At 40.8% G+C, this 17,124-nt stretch overlaps 1 protein-coding gene across 1 annotated transcript in view; it reads left to right on the forward strand.

The window, feature by feature from the left end:
* kcnb2 (potassium voltage-gated channel subfamily B member 2) overlaps window positions 1-15,985 on the forward strand; it is a 147,324-nt gene extending 131,339 nt beyond the window's left edge. Inside the window, exon 3 of the mRNA XM_012857377.3 lies at window positions 8,803-15,985. Within this exon, the coding sequence (XP_012712831.2) occupies window positions 8,803-10,731 (1,929 nt within the window). The 3' untranslated portion in view covers window positions 10,732-15,985. The remainder of the gene's footprint in view (window positions 1-8,802) is intronic.
* Window positions 15,986-17,124: the final 1,139 nt, after the last annotated feature.

Raw genomic sequence — 17,124 nt, forward strand, 5'->3', positions numbered from 1 at the left:
GTAAAGAATTTGGAAAGTGGCCATAGAAAAGGCCCTCGGCCTGCAGCATCCTGACATAGAGGGGCAGGAAGGCAGGGGGTTCTCCCCCTCTTTGTCGTTTATTAATGTCAGGTCTCTCTAAGGGAATGCATACAAGTCATACTCAAAGTCACCATGCCTTATAAATCTTGCTTGAGGGATGAGTCAGACTCCTGAAAAAGGACATATTTGCTCAGTGCTATTAGTAATTCTTAGTGATGGCTTAGATACAGACTTTAAAAGGATAAGGGATTCATTTTTGCATCCCTCCAAACTTTTTCCAGTTTGTCCAGCCAACAGAGATGCACCGATCAGGCTTTTTATGCCCGATGCCAAGTTTAGCTTTTCTTTGAGGTCTCACCAGCTGATTGTAATTAAAACATGCAACATTGCACAACCTAGAAATGAACAGGCTTAAATAAATAAATGCTGACAATATAAGTAATGAAAAATGAAAGAAAAAGTCATGATGTTTTTGTAAATCTTCTGGTAGCTTGGACCTGTTGCCTATGGAGGTGGCCTGAAGCGGCAGATGTTGGTTCCATTAATTCTGTGTTTTTTTTCTACAAAACTTTGCCAAATAGTCAACAGGAGTGATGTCGCTATATAGTTGAACTCGTCCGCCATGATATCCATTAACAAATTAGTTTAACTTATTTTTATGCTTTTATTGCACCAGACACCCAGGGTATGGCTCTGACTCCCATTCAAGAGTGAATGTACTGTGAATGTTTTTTGTTAGTAGTTTAGATAGCAGTGGTTGTTTTGAATCCAACATCCTTTTGCAGCTTTTTAATGCACTCAAAATGTAAAGTGCCTCACATAAAATGCTGCTTTTTGATCCAGTTTTTTGATGATTTGGATTATTTCTCGATGGACTGCTGTATTACTAAGGTAGTAGCCAAAGACCTTTGTGGGCTGTGGAGTGTAACTAGCTGGTTATCTGTTTGTGTTTGATGTAGCTTCATAAGACTGATCGCCCTGATGTGTCTGAACTAAAAGTAAAAAATCACTCTCAATCAATCATTCCAGAGATAAACTTACCTCTTACGTCCTATTCTCTCGCTGTAAAGGACAACCCTGGTTCTTCATAATCACAGCGCTTCTGGTTACATTTATTCAGAAATTCAATATTCTTTTTCCATCATCTCACTACGTCGTGTCTTTCTCTGTAGTTTGTGATGCGCCATAAGAACTTAGCTTTGTTTAGTAAGCAGAAAACTTACTCACAGCCGTGCATGTTTTGACACGGTTATCACACTGGAAGAGATACAGTCTCAGAAGATGAAATACCACACGGGTCCTGGGATCAATCCTCATTAGCATAGCCATAATCACTTGGATTGATTCTCCGGCAAAAGAAATTATCATACCTGAAGAATGGTTCGATTCGTCCAGCACAAACTGATGATGCAAGTGCCCAGAGGGGAGAGCAGTGTGGGCCTCGGAGGTGGATCGTGGCCCATAACAGGCCTGAGAAGGGGTACAGTATCTGTAAGGGCTCTCTGCTCAGTTTCCAGAATCGGACGCGTACGCAGTCGATAACATTCCCAGAGGCGGCTGATGGGTTTACCGTTGTGATGCAGGTTATTTTCTTTCTCCTGACTTTCCTGCCTCCAGGCAGGGAAGGGGGCAGGGAAGATGATGCAAGGAGTGAAGTGCAAAGGCGACCACAGGGCTGTCACTGATGACAGGACACTTAGAGAGGAATTAGTGCCCCCATCGACTGCTTCGCTGAAGAGGAAGGAGAGGGATGATTCTTGCAATTTCAAGACTCGTGCTTGCAGATGACAGGTGGTTGAAAAGGCTGTGAAAAGACACTCCAGAGGGCTCTTAACACGGCGACTCTCGTGTGTTTCCTCTTCCAGATCACTACACTTCCTCCTCTAACACTTTTTTGAAGAAACTGAGGAAAGAGTATCATACAAGCAGGTTATGGTGCTGGTGGCTAAGGCAGATTTATTCCTTTCCCAGTACATACTGTACAGCACCTTGCAGATGTACTCTGACATCTTAAACTGTTTTACAAAAAAAAAAAATCATTTGTATCCCCTCCCCCCAAGCTAGGACTCCTAAATAAAAGCATAACCAGTCTTCAAAATTCAGTTAGTAAATTAAGTGAATCTGTATGTGTTGTAATCTTGGTGCATTACAGCCATTCTGTGAAGGTCGTAGAGCTTTTTCAACCATAATAAGTGAAAAAAGCATCGCTGAGACCGCGGCAGACTGCTAAGGAGTCTGACGTGAGTGTTTCGAATTGCAAAGAAGTCATACCCCAAAAACTTGCAGCTTTAATCACAGTAAAAGGTGGTTCTGCAGAGTATTGATCCAGAAGGGGTTAATACAAATGCATATCAGGCTTTTTAGATTTTACTCTGAGGGGTAATAGCAGAAAGCATTCAATTCAATTCAATTTTATTTATATTCAATTCAGTTTTATTTATATAGCACCAATTCATGATACATGTCATCTCAAGGCACTTTACAAAGTCAAATTCAATCAAATCAGACAGATTGGTAAAAAAGTTTCCTATCTAAGGAAACCCAGTAGATTGCATCAAGTCTTGACAAGCAGCATCCACTCCTCCTGAAAGAGCGTAGAGCTCTTTATCGATGGCTTTACAGCAATCCCTCATGCTGAGCATGCATGAAGCAACAGAGGAGAGGAAAACTCCCCTTTAACAGGGAGGAAAACCTCCAGCAGAACCAGGCTCAGTGTGACCCCCAGTCAGTCGCAACAGAGCAGAGATACAAAAAAAGCACAGGAGCACACATTGATCCAGGAGCCCTTTCTATGTTATAAGGTGATGGTAGATGATCTAACCCCCCCCCCCCCCATGAAGAGAAAACAGACAACATAAAGTTAAAAGTTTAAATAACTACCAATGCAAACTGGAGAACAGTAGTAGAACTCAGCAGATTGAGCATTTTGAGGACTTCCTGACGGTAAAGAATTAGCCTAGAATAGTCCAGCCTTAAAGATATTGAGGGAAGTCATTAGATTGTTGAATAAAACAAAGCCACATCACTTTAAAAACATCTCCCTCTCCATGTCCTTCAGATTTTTTATCTAATATCTCAAATCTCAACGTAATCCAGCTCTCCAGGCAAAGCAGTTTCTGCTGCTGTGCAGCCGGTGGACAGAACGTGCGTCAGCTAAAATGGACACGGGCAATTAAGGCCCGGCGAGCGCACACACCCTAATCATCTGAGAACATTGCCAATCCTTCTAAGCCAATCAGGTCTCATGACCGGCCCGTCCGCGACCTGACTGTGACTTCCCATGAGACGAACGTCTCAGAGACAGACTGTGAAACAAATGTTCATTTCAGTCAGTCCTTATAGAGAAAAAAAATTAAGCACGGCAAATCAATTTAGCATGATTCTTTGGTTCTAGATTTACTCAGCAGTCAGTGGAAAACATGACAGCTCTGCCATGAGATCAGAAAGTTGTTTTACTCTGAGAACCCCTGGCAAGAAAGTGATGCCACAGTTTACACAGTTCAATCTGATGCCTCTCTCCCTCCGCCCTCACTCTGCGGGTCACCCTCAGGACGACCGGCTTTGCTGACCTTGTTTTGTGTTTTTGTTTTTTGGGGTTTTTTATCCACCACGCAAACCATTTGATGCTATTCTTAATGCTGGAACGCATGCAAATCAAGAGGGGTGGGAAGGAGACTGAGTAATTGATCCTCTTAACTACTCCCACTCAATTACAGCACAGGTTAATGCAAGTCACCTCAGGACCGCTCATCCCCACGCTCCAGCGGCAATTGGCGCGTCGGTGAGGAAAAAGGGTTGCCTGCCTGTGAGAGACGAGTCTCTAGGCGGCCCACGTCCGGTCATGCTACACTTTTAAGTGTCTCCTGTGAAGCTTTTATTAGGAGAGATAAAGATAAGTTGGTCGCTTAGATATCAGCGTTTTAATACACGGCAAGGTATATTTTACGTCATTTGAAAAATCTGCACTGTACACATATATGATTTGCCCCTGAATGTTTTCTGCTTGTGTCCTTTTAATCTATCTTGTAAAGACGCACCCGTGACGGCCGGCCACCTGAGTCACTTTGAAGCAGGACTCGAGCTTCGGAGGAGCTTGCCAAAAAGTTTCAGGGGGGTGGGGGTGTGATCTGTGTCCTTACCGTGACTCCACAGTTTCTTTCTGCTCTGTGCCAGCGTTGCCTGGTTTGCCTCACTTAGCTGCTAATGGGTTTAACCTAATCAGTATCAGCGTTTAGTAACAACACTTCCTCTGCTGAGTAATCAGGGTGGCTTCTCTACAGAGCCTTGCAAAACAAAATATCCATACCCCTAAAGTTAATGTATACAGCCACATGCCTCAATATGTTTTCTCCAGGTGCAGGGGGGGGGCAGAAAAATTCAGATAAACTTCAGGAAACTGTGACATTTTGGAAAGATTACAAATTGGATACTTTGCATGGAAATTATGATTAATTGAAAACTGAGGATGGATAGAATGGATAGAAACTAAGGAAGAATAAAGCATATCTGAATGTAGATATCAACCTTTTTTTTTTTTGGTCATGGGCAAATTAATTAAATTAAAGACATTATGCCAAAATTCTTTTATTAGTGGAATTTTATCAGATTTTCGTTATTTTGTTGGAAGATAGATTCTTTTATTGAACAACAATGACATGAATGTTAAGAAAAATCTTGCTTATCCCCTCACCATGCCAGGTGAAATGACACCTGGAATTCTCACATTCACAATTTTTTATTTAAAATTTTTAAAAGTCTAATGCAATGTCTGAATTAAAACTCGTCTGAATCAAAACATTTCTAGCTTCTGCGTTGTTGCGATGACCTTTTCTCTGGGCCTCGTCAGCGCGGTCCATAAGAACCGTGGTCGGGGTTTGGGGAGCCATCAGTGCATGTGATGGAGGAAAGCACAGTGCATGTAGAGGGTGTAGCCTCAAAATCCCTACTGTAACCAGTATCATATGTGCATGTGATTAGGAAATTTTGTATCTTGTAATTTATTTCACATATAAATGTCGTGAAAGAGCTGCATGCATTTATATTCACGTCTAAAGCCACAACAAATAAGTGACCAGAAACAAAAAGGGAGGCCCAAAGAGCTCTAGAAGTACTTCCTGTTTCGCTGTTCCGACCATTCTACTCTGATACGTGTAAATTGAAAAGTTATTGGCTCGATTCCTGCTTCTACCACATGTTACTGTGCCACTGGGCAAGGCACTTATCCTTAAGTTGTTCACCTGATAATAGGTGTATGAAAGTGTCAGTGCAAGTTTGTGGGTTAAAGTGGCTAGAAAAACATTATTAACGGTTTGGTCAGTTTGCCAAGAACTAAACCAAATGGACTCTGCTTATTATTTAGATACATTCTAACAACTGGTTTCTCTGAATATTATGTTGTGGTATCAAAAATCAAGGGCCCGAGATCGGGTCGAGGAGGCTAAAGGTCCAGGAGCAAAACCCGGACATCCCTCTCCTCAGCAACATCCTCCAGCTCATTCTCAGGGGGTCTGCCCAGGGATCTCCTCGCTGTGGGACGGGCCCGGAAATCCTCATAAGGAGGCACCATGGGGGGCATCCTGATCAGAAGCTCAGACCACCTCAACTGACTCCTTTTGATGCAGAAAAGCAGCGGCTCTACATTGAGCTCTCTCCAGACAATAGAGTTCCTCGCCCTTTCTCTAAAGCTGAGACATCCTCTGGAGGAAGCTAATTTCAGCTGCCTGTATCCGGGATCTCATTGTTTTGGTCGTGATCCAAACCTCACGACCATAGGTGTGAGTCGAAACGTAGACGGACCAGTAAATCGAGAGCTTTGCTGTTTTTGCTCAGCTCTTTCTTCACCATAACAGAACCGAGCAGCGCCCGCGTTACTGCAGATGCTGCCCCACTCCATCTGTTTACCTCTCGTTCCATCCTACCGTCGCTGATGAACAAGATGCCACGCTACCTGAACTCCTCCACTTGAGGCCGAGACTGAGGACTTCAGACTTAGAGGAGCTGACTCTCATGAGGGTTTGTAGCAAACCCACATGTCATTTTTCTTTATCCATTTCAAAGTAAAAGGGCTCCTTTGTGTTGTTCTATCACACAAAACCCCCAGTGAAATAAATTTTGTGGCATCTTAATGCAGTAAAATGTGAAAAAGTGGCATGAATTATTTTGCAAATCACTGTATTATGTTCTCTACCCCTGTCATTTGAAACAAATTTCTCATTCTTGGTTCATTCGTCTGGTTCTGAAACGTTATGAAATCCTTGAGCTTCAAATCGCCATGCTTTGAATTTAATGGTAGCTGAATGAATGAACTCCCAAAGAAGATGATATAACGGTCTCCTGAGTTTGAGCATGAATTCCTGTAAGATCACCTGTGTGTTCTGCAGCTAAATGTGGTTTGTAATTTGTATTCAGGGTGACATGACTGAGGCCCTTCAATCTCTCTCCATTAGATTTTAATAGGTTTTATATCGCACCGGTCACAGAGGACTTTGCACGAAAGCATGCTAATTTTTCCATGTGTTGGACTTTAGTAGAAGTTATACCGCGGTGCCGACCTTACTGTAGGATGGAGATTATTTGCCTACGCTGTTCAGGACAGACAGACTGGCAGAGTTAAGTTGATGGGAAAACGGACATCAACTAATCCCAGCAGCTTTGCGAGGAGCCGAGTGTAAGGCAGAGCTCCGGATGAAAAATTCAGCTCGTCGCATAACATGATGTGACATTCAAACGCAATTCTCCTCTCGCATGATTCCCTCATTTTATAAATCCCAAACACCAGACAGTACAACTAAGGCCTTTAATCAATCGCCGTCAGTAAATCCTGACAGATAAAGTGCTGCCGCTGAATCTCGCCCCATGCCCAACCTTTACAGATTAGGCCGGATGTTCTTAGCCTTTACAAGTGAGGGCACAATGAAAAATGGTTGTTTTGCAATAACCAACAAATGATTTCAGTTATGAAGTGTGCATTTGTTTTTTTTTTGTTTTTTGTTTTTTTATTATTTCAAACAAGAATCATGGCTATGGCTGGCGGTAGTTTCAAAGCTTCTTGTTGGTGGAGCTCATGTTTTTTTTTTTTCCTTCTCGAGCAAGATTTCATGGAAGAAACATAGAAAAGGCATCATCGCCCACTGTTAAAGCCGTGTGACAATTTGGTTGAAACGATGCCTGCTGATGTCTAAATGTGGTTGGTGGACAGAGGTGACTACTTACCGATTTCATTGCTTTGTAGTTTTGCTAAGATTGTGACCTTCTTTTTTAGAAATGAAACTGTGCCGTCTAACGCTTGGCTGTGTACTGACCAGGGTGACGCTTTATTCCTCCTGTGATGACTTAAAATAATGTTTCCGTGTTTAATTACAGTCTACTGTAAGGAACTGTGGTTATGTGTAGAAAGTCAATTATTTTTGCTTTAATGGGTCAATATCTGTCATACTTTACAAACGTCATCAATCCACAAGGTGAATCAGAACCAAAATTTATCGAAAAATCTACAATTAAAATAATGAAACAGATTTCAGCATTTGTATTGCTATGTATTTCCATGATTCATTTAACTATAAAGGAAAATGCATTTGGAAAATGGTTTATTTCAAATAATAAGATCCCAACTTATTTCCACGGTGGCCAAAAGTATAAATTTTAAATTACTTGTGGGCCACAGAAATTTAGCCTTTTTTTAACAAAAGAATTATATTATAAAATATATTTAGAATGCCATTTTTCATCCAAAACATAAAGAGCTCATATGTTTGCCTTATTAAAAGTAAATATAAACTTTCAACATGTTTTGAGTAGAAGGTTTACGTGATTCTTAATTTTTTTGGTCTAGAAAAAAATGTTTTGTCTGCTCTCTGCAAGAAGAACAAGATCAGAGTCAGTCTTTCTTTCAAACTGTTTCCTGTATTAAGCAAAGTTAAATGAATGGATGCACCCAAGTCTGCTGGAAAGTAAAGGCCGCTTGTATGGCCACATGTGCTACAAAAGTAAAATGAACGATTTAAAAAATGTGGTCAGTTACAGAATAAAAATACTGTGCTGTACTTAACGTTTTTCCATTTTGGGATTATGTTAATTTGTCAGGAAAACGTTCTCCACAAAAATAAAAAATAAATCTACATTAACCATTGTCCTGGCAGGTCAGATTGGGCTAGACTTTGGACACCTTTATTTTAAAGGGTAGATATTGCAGAGGTGTCAATGGGTTAACAAAGCCTCATATTCACTTTACCTTTTTCTAAGTAGTGGGGGGGGGGGGGGGGAATTTAACAGGGAATAAAAAAAATCTGATCTACTGTTTGTCGACCAACCCCTAAAATGTAATTTGCAGCTGTGATCCTACCTGGTTCTTTTGTACATACTGACTTCCCACTGGCAGGAGGATGAAGAACAATAGGCCGATAGAATAAGATCTGGACTGCTCATCTGTATTCAGGAACTCCTTCAAGGTGTCTTTCTAGCAAAGAGACGCTCCATTACATTCACATCATTCACTCCTAAGACGTTTAAGCTTTATGTATGCAGGTTTTTTTTCCTGTCGAGTATCGCAAAGCAGACTCCTCTGATTATGAACGTGGTTGCGATCTGCCATCTGAGCCATAACATGTTGACTGAGAGATAAAGTCATAGGCTGTGGAGATATAGTCACTGAACATTCAATGGCACAATCATTTAATGTATTTATCTATTTAAATGTACCCTCCGTTTGCAATACTTTCATTGATAGCTTTATTTTGTGGTATCAGGCTAAATTTTTATTCTGTTTTTCCTCTCTCATTTCAGATTCTGGCCATCATATCAATCCTTTTTATTGTCCTGTCCACCATCGCCTTGTCTCTCAACACCTTGCCAGAGCTCCAGGTCACAGATGAGTTTGGTCATGCCAATGATAACCCCCAGCTGGCCCATGTGGAGGCCGTTTGCATTGCGTGGTTCACTATGGAGTACCTCCTGCGCTTCCTGTCCTCTCCGAACAAGTGGAAGTTCTTCAAAGGCCCATTGAATGTCATTGATTTACTGGCCATCTTGCCCTACTATGTCACCATCTTCCTAACAGAGTCCAACAAGAGTGTGCTCCAGTTCCAAAATGTGCGCCGTGTGGTGCAGATATTCAGGATAATGAGAATATTGAGAATCCTGAAGTTGGCCCGACACTCTACTGGGCTCCAGTCTCTAGGGTTCACTTTGAGAAGGAGCTACAATGAACTGGGCTTGCTTATATTATTTCTCGCCATGGGCATCATGATATTTTCCAGCTTGGTGTTCTTTGCTGAGAAAGATGAAGATGCCACCAAATTCACAAGTATCCCCGCTTCCTTCTGGTGGGCCACCATTACAATGACCACAGTGGGGTATGGGGATATTTACCCACAGACTTTACTTGGAAAGATTGTCGGTGGACTCTGCTGTATTGCAGGGGTGTTAGTCATTGCCCTACCAATCCCCATCATTGTCAACAACTTCTCAGAGTTTTATAAGGAGCAGAAGAGGCAAGAGAAAGCCATTAAGAGGAGGGAGGCATTGGAGAGAGCCAAGAGAAATGGCAGCATTGTATCAATGAACCTTAAGGATGCCTTTGCTCGTAGCATGGAAATATTAGATGTGGTGGTAGAGAAAGGAGAGGACAAAACTTCCCTAGACAACCACCTCACACCAAGCCGCTCTGGCAGCTCCACCAGGCATGCCATTTCTGAGAGCAGTCTCAGATCTCCAGACAAACGAAACCCAGAGTCAGGGACTCAAGGCTCGCCCCATCGTATAGCCATCGCCGCCCGAAGTCCGCATCGGATAAGCAGGACCCCGCAGCACCTCAACGTTCAGAAACTGGAAGAAATGTACAACCAGATGACCAAGTCACAATCCTTCACAAATCTCAACACCACCAGCTCTATGAGCACTCTGAGCACAACTATGACTGCCCCTGGATCGCCAAAGAAATCGCTTAGCCCCGACTCAACATTAAAGGAAGAGGTGCTACTTGAGATGCGGGAAGTCCGGGATTATTCTGCAGAGAAATTAGCCAGCTGTACAACAGACTGCATAAACCAGGGCTTCAACCAGGCTGGTGATGACGATGGGTTATACATGATCAGACACCCCAGAGCTCCGCCGCTTTTAGATCTTAGCCACCTGAGCACTACTGGTAACGATTTTTGTCAATCTCCCAACCAGTGTGACGAATTAGATTTACATACAGAGGAAGGAGAGAGCTTTAACAGTGCTGTGGACATGATCCAAAGCTCCTCGTCGGAAAATAACTCTCTAAAAATAAAAGAATTGAAGGTTAACTTCCGCAAACCCTCCACTGAAGGGCCTCCTACTCCGCCTAGCACCACCTCCCCTGGGGATATCAGCTCAAGCATCCTGGGAGATGAGTCCCCGGCGGGAGAGACATCACCACTCATCCCCAGTTCCAAAGAGCTTCCCCCAGTTATGGTTGAGGGTACCCGCACCCTCACCCCTAAAAGACTGGTGATAGACACCCCACCCGGTGATGAAGATCAGTCCACGGGCAACCACGAGGAGAAGCATCTCATGGAGGAGGCAGGCGCTGCAGTTGCGCCCTTGTCACCCAAAACAGCAGCACAAAATTGCAGCCAAGGCAGCAACCCAGGTGGACACAAAGTCGAGAACCACATATTCACATCATCTGACATCCACCTGATACCAGGAGATGGCAGCATTTCTCCAGCCTGTGAAACAAGCATGTGAGCAACAGGGGGAAAACTAGACATATAACAACCTCAGGCCTGGCCTGTGGGAGAGCAGCAGGAAGAGTCTGGGTGCAGTCTAACTGAAGGATATCCTTGCATGGCATGACAAGTTCTCTTTTACTTGTGTTGTTGTGTATTGCTGAATCAGAAACTGCGGTGCATCATGCAGTTTTGAGAATGACACTGGAGCAAAGAGTTGGCTCAAAGAGAAGGAGAAAAAAAGGCTCCAGGGATATGGGGAATTTATCAAATAATGCCGACACAAGGTCTCCCCAACATAAAAAAAATGACTTGAGAGGGAAATGCACAGACGGACTTATCTGTACAAAGCATGCGTTTTAAAAAAAAAAAAAAAGACAGATATTTCATGGTGCTTAGTTTGCTGAAAGCGCTCCACTGTAAATACAACAACATGCAAGGAATTGACAATGCACAGGAGGGCAGAGGAAGACTGAAGGTACAAACATTTGTAATGTGAAAAAGATGGATGGGAAGGGATTGAATCAACAGCCATGAGAGTGGGTGTTGGCATTGTAGCGATCTATATTAAAAAACAAAAATAATAAAAAAAACATATCATTACCTGATGTGGAAATGCAAAGTGTTCCCATGATGAACCCTGTAATGTTTTTATTTTTATTTATTTTTTTGTGCAAAATGGTATTTCAACCTGTAATACTGACATTATTGCTTTGGGTTTTCATAGCACATTTTCAACCTTCGGTTTGTCAGCATCCAGTCCCTGCATTCAAAACACCTCCGTTCCTCTAAAGCACATAACACCTATACTGTGGATGCCAAATGTGTATATATTCAATAAAAACAGGAGCCATAGAGGATAGTTTTCATGCAGTTTCACCACTTAGGGCTAGGTTTCAGAATCTATCCAAATAACTGCTAAGAATTTCTTTACTCTCTGATAAATTATATAGATCTAAAAGTAGACTTAAGAATTTATAAAATATGACTTTTGTAGGTTTAGGAATGGCTTTAGAAAACAAATGCCTAAAGTTGTTAAATCCCAATCAAGCAAAATGTCAATAACAGATAAATGCTTAATTATTATTAGTGATGCACCAAGAAATCAGCCGTTGTCTGAAATGACAATGTTTTTCAACTCATTGATATTTTTGGATCAGTGCATACCTCATGCTCATTGCTACTGGGTAACGCTGAAAACAACGACACTATTTGGTGTTTAAGCTATATTTGAAATACAATCAAGGTTAGCTGTTTTTGGTAGCAGTAAGGTGAAGTCAAAGGAAGCACAGAGAGCAGGGAAGCTCTTTAAAAGGAAACTATTGCCTATGATATGTCCAGACATGTCTGTAGTTCATTTAGGCTGAAAGAGAGCGAGAGAGAGAAAGACTTCGTTAGAAAATTAAAGAAAGATTGAACAGACTACCGCAAAGGAGCTGTTTTATTTTTCCTGAGCTTTCAATCTCTGTCTAGCATCTTAGATTTACAAATGTTAGCAGCCTTTTAAAACTCCTACAGTTCCAATAAAGATCAGGGAATACACACAGAGAATGCTGTTTTATAAATGTTAGCTGTGCTAACTGTGCTAGCTAGCATTCCGCGCTAGCAGAGTAAAATGTCATTGCCTCAATCTTTTTGGATTTGCTTTGAAATAATAATAAAACCTCGCTTTATTGCGACTGCTCTCTCCCATTGCAGTGTGTCGTCGCCTCTGCTTCGAAATTAAGGAAATAATGAGCGACTGCAGCGACAAGGCTAGGAAAATATGTTTTGAATGCTCGTCTTATATCTCCTTATGATATCATAGTTCTTATAAAGAAATCAAGATCGGCTGAATTCAGTATGGGAAGGTCAAAAACCACAGATTGGAAAACAGCCACATATTTCTGAGCGTTGCATCGCTAAATATTTGTATTTATAATTCCAATTTATAGGATATTGACTATAACATAAAATGACAGTATTCCTCCTATTACTAATGGACCAAATCAAGCACACTTACAGGCTTTTTATCTATCTCAGCTGCATCATATTATCTATAAAAAAAAAAAAAACTCTTGTTACTAGAGTTGTATTTGTTTCTTACGGTTCGTTTACCTGGATTGAGTTCATTGTCTACCTCCCCTGCATTCTAATGTCTCCTGCAATTTTACCCGATCTAGCTGATCGGTTTATGCCATTTTTTTTTTTGTCATATTATTTATTTGTGGTGTTTGGAATGTGATTTATTGTGTGTTTTTCAGTCAAACTTAAACCCAAAGGAGCTTTTCTTCTCTTCTTGTCTCTTGTTTTTTTTTTCTTCTTCTTCTTCTTGCGATTGTTTTACACTGACTGAAAATATATGTTGTATATTGCCTTTGATCGAGTTTTTTTTTTTTTTTTTTTTTTTTTTTGCTGGAATCGTAAACATTGTCTCGGCGTGATGTCTGTATGAGTGAGTTGAGCCGCACAAATCTGAATTGCAATGACAGGAAGGAGATGGATGAGTCGTTTGTTTTCTTGTGTTATTTTATTTTATTTATTTATGGCCACCTTGTCTTTGTTTGTTTAGTTTTTTTCACAGAAAGGTGTGGAATGTGCAATACCGCATACTGCAAACTATGCAGGCCAAGAATTGTGGCACTTTATTTTCTGCCAATGGGAATTTGTAAGTGTACAGGCAGAAGTGACTTGTATTTTTCAAATGTTATATCTTTAATATGGGGGTGAAACAGTGTTGCAACTACCAGAATCTCTCAAAACATGCAAATGCAAATGGGAATTAAATGATTGATTTCATATTATATAGATAAAATGCTGTCACAAGCACCTTAATGCCAGGTATCAATGCACCTCAAATTTGAATATTTGTGGGTAAATAGATCCAAAATTGACCACCAGGGCCTTTTATATAGCTGTTTGATTATTATTAACCTGACCTAATTTCAGTGGCCACAAGCAGTATTTTGTGTTTTTTGTGAATTCAGAATGAATCTATTTTTTCTAAAAACCCAAAAAAAAAAAACTAAACGGAGCACGACCACAATTTCCTGCCATACGGTGGTTGAAATGATGCCCGCCTTTTCATAACACCGCTTTTTATGAGAAGGCAGCAAGTCATTTTGCTTTGTTCATATAGCACTGTACAGAAAACTCTAATTTTATAGGAGAAATCAGGTCTTTATGTAACAGATACAAGTAATGTTATTGAGTTCTCAGGTTTTCTATAAATCTCTGATGTTCTCATTGGATAAATGATTTGTTCTTTGTGTTGATTTCTTTTCTTTTCTTTTGAACAACTAATGTCAAACTCTCTATATCTGTACTTTTTCAAAGCTGTTGTCAAATTCATGTCGATTTCCTGGCTCATTTGTTATGGAGCCGCAATATGTATCCCCCTTCATGGATAAATGTGTGCAGCACATTCAGTCTTCACCTCCATTAGTCTCCAGTGATGAGCAAAGGAGTCACTATGGGAGAGGCCAAAGCTGATCCATCTGTATGACTGCAGTGCCCTGCAAAAGTGTTGGAACCTTTTGAGCTCTTCCAACATTTTGTCATGTTACAACTTTAAGCTTCGCTGTATTTTATGAGGACTTTATGCGATTGGTCACAAAGTATAATTCTGAAGTGGAAGGAAAAAGATGGATGTTTTCACAATTTTTTACAAAAAGAAAATCTAAAAACTGAACAGCGTTTAATTCCCCTTTGGGTTTAATAAAGTATTTTTGAATCAAATCGAATTGAAGAGTATTTTTGGAGTAATTTCTAATTAGTCCCCTTTGCTCTGAGACCCCTAAATAAAGGGCAGCAAACCATCTTCAGAAGATGCCTGATTATTAAATACAGTCCAGCTGTGCGTAACTCAAACTCAGCATAACTCCAGCTGTTCTAGGAAGGCGTCAGAGATCTGCTGGAGAACATTAGCAAACAAACAGCATCATGAAGACAAAGGAACAATGCAGATGGGTCAGGTATAGAGATGTCAAGAAGTTTAGAGCAGAGTTGGGTTATGGTCATGGAGCACTATTCAATCCATTGTTATAAAGCAAGGATATGGTACAAGTGCAAACCTACCAAGACACATTCATGCAGGGAGACCAGTAATCAGAAAAAAATGTGTCCATAATGTTTCCTTCCACCAACCATTATGACACACTTTGTGTTGCTCTATTACATTAAATCCCAATAAAAGGCATTGCAGTTTGTGGTTGTAATGTGCCAAACTGAGGAAAAGTTCTGGGTGTCTGAATACTCTTGCAGTGCACTGAACAATCTCTACTGCTCCGGTCTCCATAGCTTTACAGACCTTAGCCACCGGAGCGTGACTCAGCAAAGGCAATCATTGGGTTAAAGGACCGCCGTGAGTTAAAGGAAGCTAAAGAGTCCTGTCAAATGTCTTGCACCGCGTCAGTCATTTATTCGGGAGTCCATGTTTCTTCTGTGTACAACCTGTATGCGCAACGTAGCATAATCTGACTCAGTATTCAGAGAATCGCGAGACCTCATGGAGTCATCTTTGTGAAATGACCGATGCATCATTGGAAACTTGGATGTTTCTGGTTCCCTCCAATGTTAATTCCAGGGTCAGTTTTTGGTTGTTTCCTTTCTTTCTTTTTTTATGAATGAAGGTAGAATGATTGAAGCTTTTGATTTATGTACCTATACTCAGTTTTACCCTTCATCCCTTGTTCGTGGTAATCATGTGTCTGTATTAGCCCTGAATGATTCTTCATCATGGCAGATAGAGTAGAGAAACAAATAGGGTTGGATTGATCACCTATATCCCAGTGGGACAAAATTTGTGTGGAAAGGAATTTTGCAGACTGAAAGCAAAAAGACCATACTCTGTCTTACCGTCTCATAACAACACATTGTTCTGTGATGCTATACAGAGTGGGAATGATGTCTTTATTTTCTCTGAGAGAATGTTTATTGTCTGTGTCGCTCATTTGTGCTTACCAAACCGTTATCCTCACACAAACATGCATAAAGCAACGTTGTTTGTTCTTATGTATCTGTATATTCTGCCTCTAGCATTTGTTTTTGTTTTTTTTTTTTCCTTTTTTTCTCCTCCATTCAGCTTTGAGACGACATTACCATTAGACATATTCTGAGCTACAGACTGTTTCTGTACAAAGTGACATCTTTGTATGCATGTTGTAGTCCGAGCAAGTATGTGACCATAGAACAGTTCGTTATGGTACACGTTTGTTAACATTTCTGTAGAGCATTGTTCCCCATTACATCTACTAGCATTATGCAGAATAACAAATAAATGTGTATATAACTTATGCATTCGTGTCTGCTTTTCTGTATATAAACAGATACTTCTGCTTACCAGGGATTGTTGCATCATAATTCTGATATCAGATATTTAAATACACTGTATAATTATAAAAAAAGACACATGTCGTTTTCTCTCACGGTCTGATATTAAATACGACAGAACTTGTTTGAGGTCAGCTTGGATTACATTTTTTTTTTTTTTTTTTGTTTGCTAAATGCCAAAATAAGGGGACATGCTTTTTGCTGGTGCTTTTTTTACCGATTCGAAAGTTTACATACACTAAGATTAGTTTACCTTGAAATTATTGGGTAAATCGTGAAATGATGATGCCTCAGCTTTGGAAGATTCTTATAGACTAATTCTCCACATTTCAGTAAAACAGAGGCAAAGCTGCTGATATAAACTCAGACAAACTGCTTCTTTTTGTGACATCATAAGAAAATCTAAGTGATCTAAGTGATCAACCAACATAGCAGGAAGAGAATTTTGAATCTCTTCAACTCTGGGACATCCATGGGTATAATTTTACCCGCCTGATGCCACTATGATCTCGTCAAACAATTATAGACGAAATGTAGACACCATGGGAATTTCCAGCCATCAGAAATGCACATGTTCTGGTACAAAGGCAAGCAACCTTGTAACGACGTTGTCTAAAGATGGTTTGGAGAGTGTCACTATCTAACTTGAAACAAGGCCTATACCGACATGAGCCCCGTTTCTACTGACCCTACTCCATTTGGCCCGACCTGCTCAGCTCTTCCCCACTCAATTTTGTGTTTTGACCGTCCTAGAAATGTGTGGAAAAGGGAAATGCATCCTGGGGGTGGCGTTAGCAGCCCACTACACCCCAGTCTGTCTGAAAGGCAGACAGCAGCTGAAAGGCAGACAGCAGCTCAGCCTTCTACCGCACACGATGGAAGGATCAGTGGCTGTGAACACATTTTATAACCAAACACTCTTCAAAGACAAAACTTAGCAGCTTTTCAGTGTGTGTGAAAGTCCGCAGTGCGTCAGTGTATAGAAAGCTGAAGTATCCTTTTTTTTCTTTTCTTTTTTTTTCCTTCAGGCATTGGTCATGGTTTGTAAATTGTAAAATTGTATTTTGGTTTGTCACACGTTCATGGTGGTCCCTAATATTAA

This window comes from Fundulus heteroclitus, chromosome 21 (assembly GCF_011125445.2).
Source record: "Fundulus heteroclitus isolate FHET01 chromosome 21, MU-UCD_Fhet_4.1, whole genome shotgun sequence".
Lineage (NCBI taxonomy): Eukaryota > Metazoa > Chordata > Actinopteri > Cyprinodontiformes > Fundulidae > Fundulus > Fundulus heteroclitus.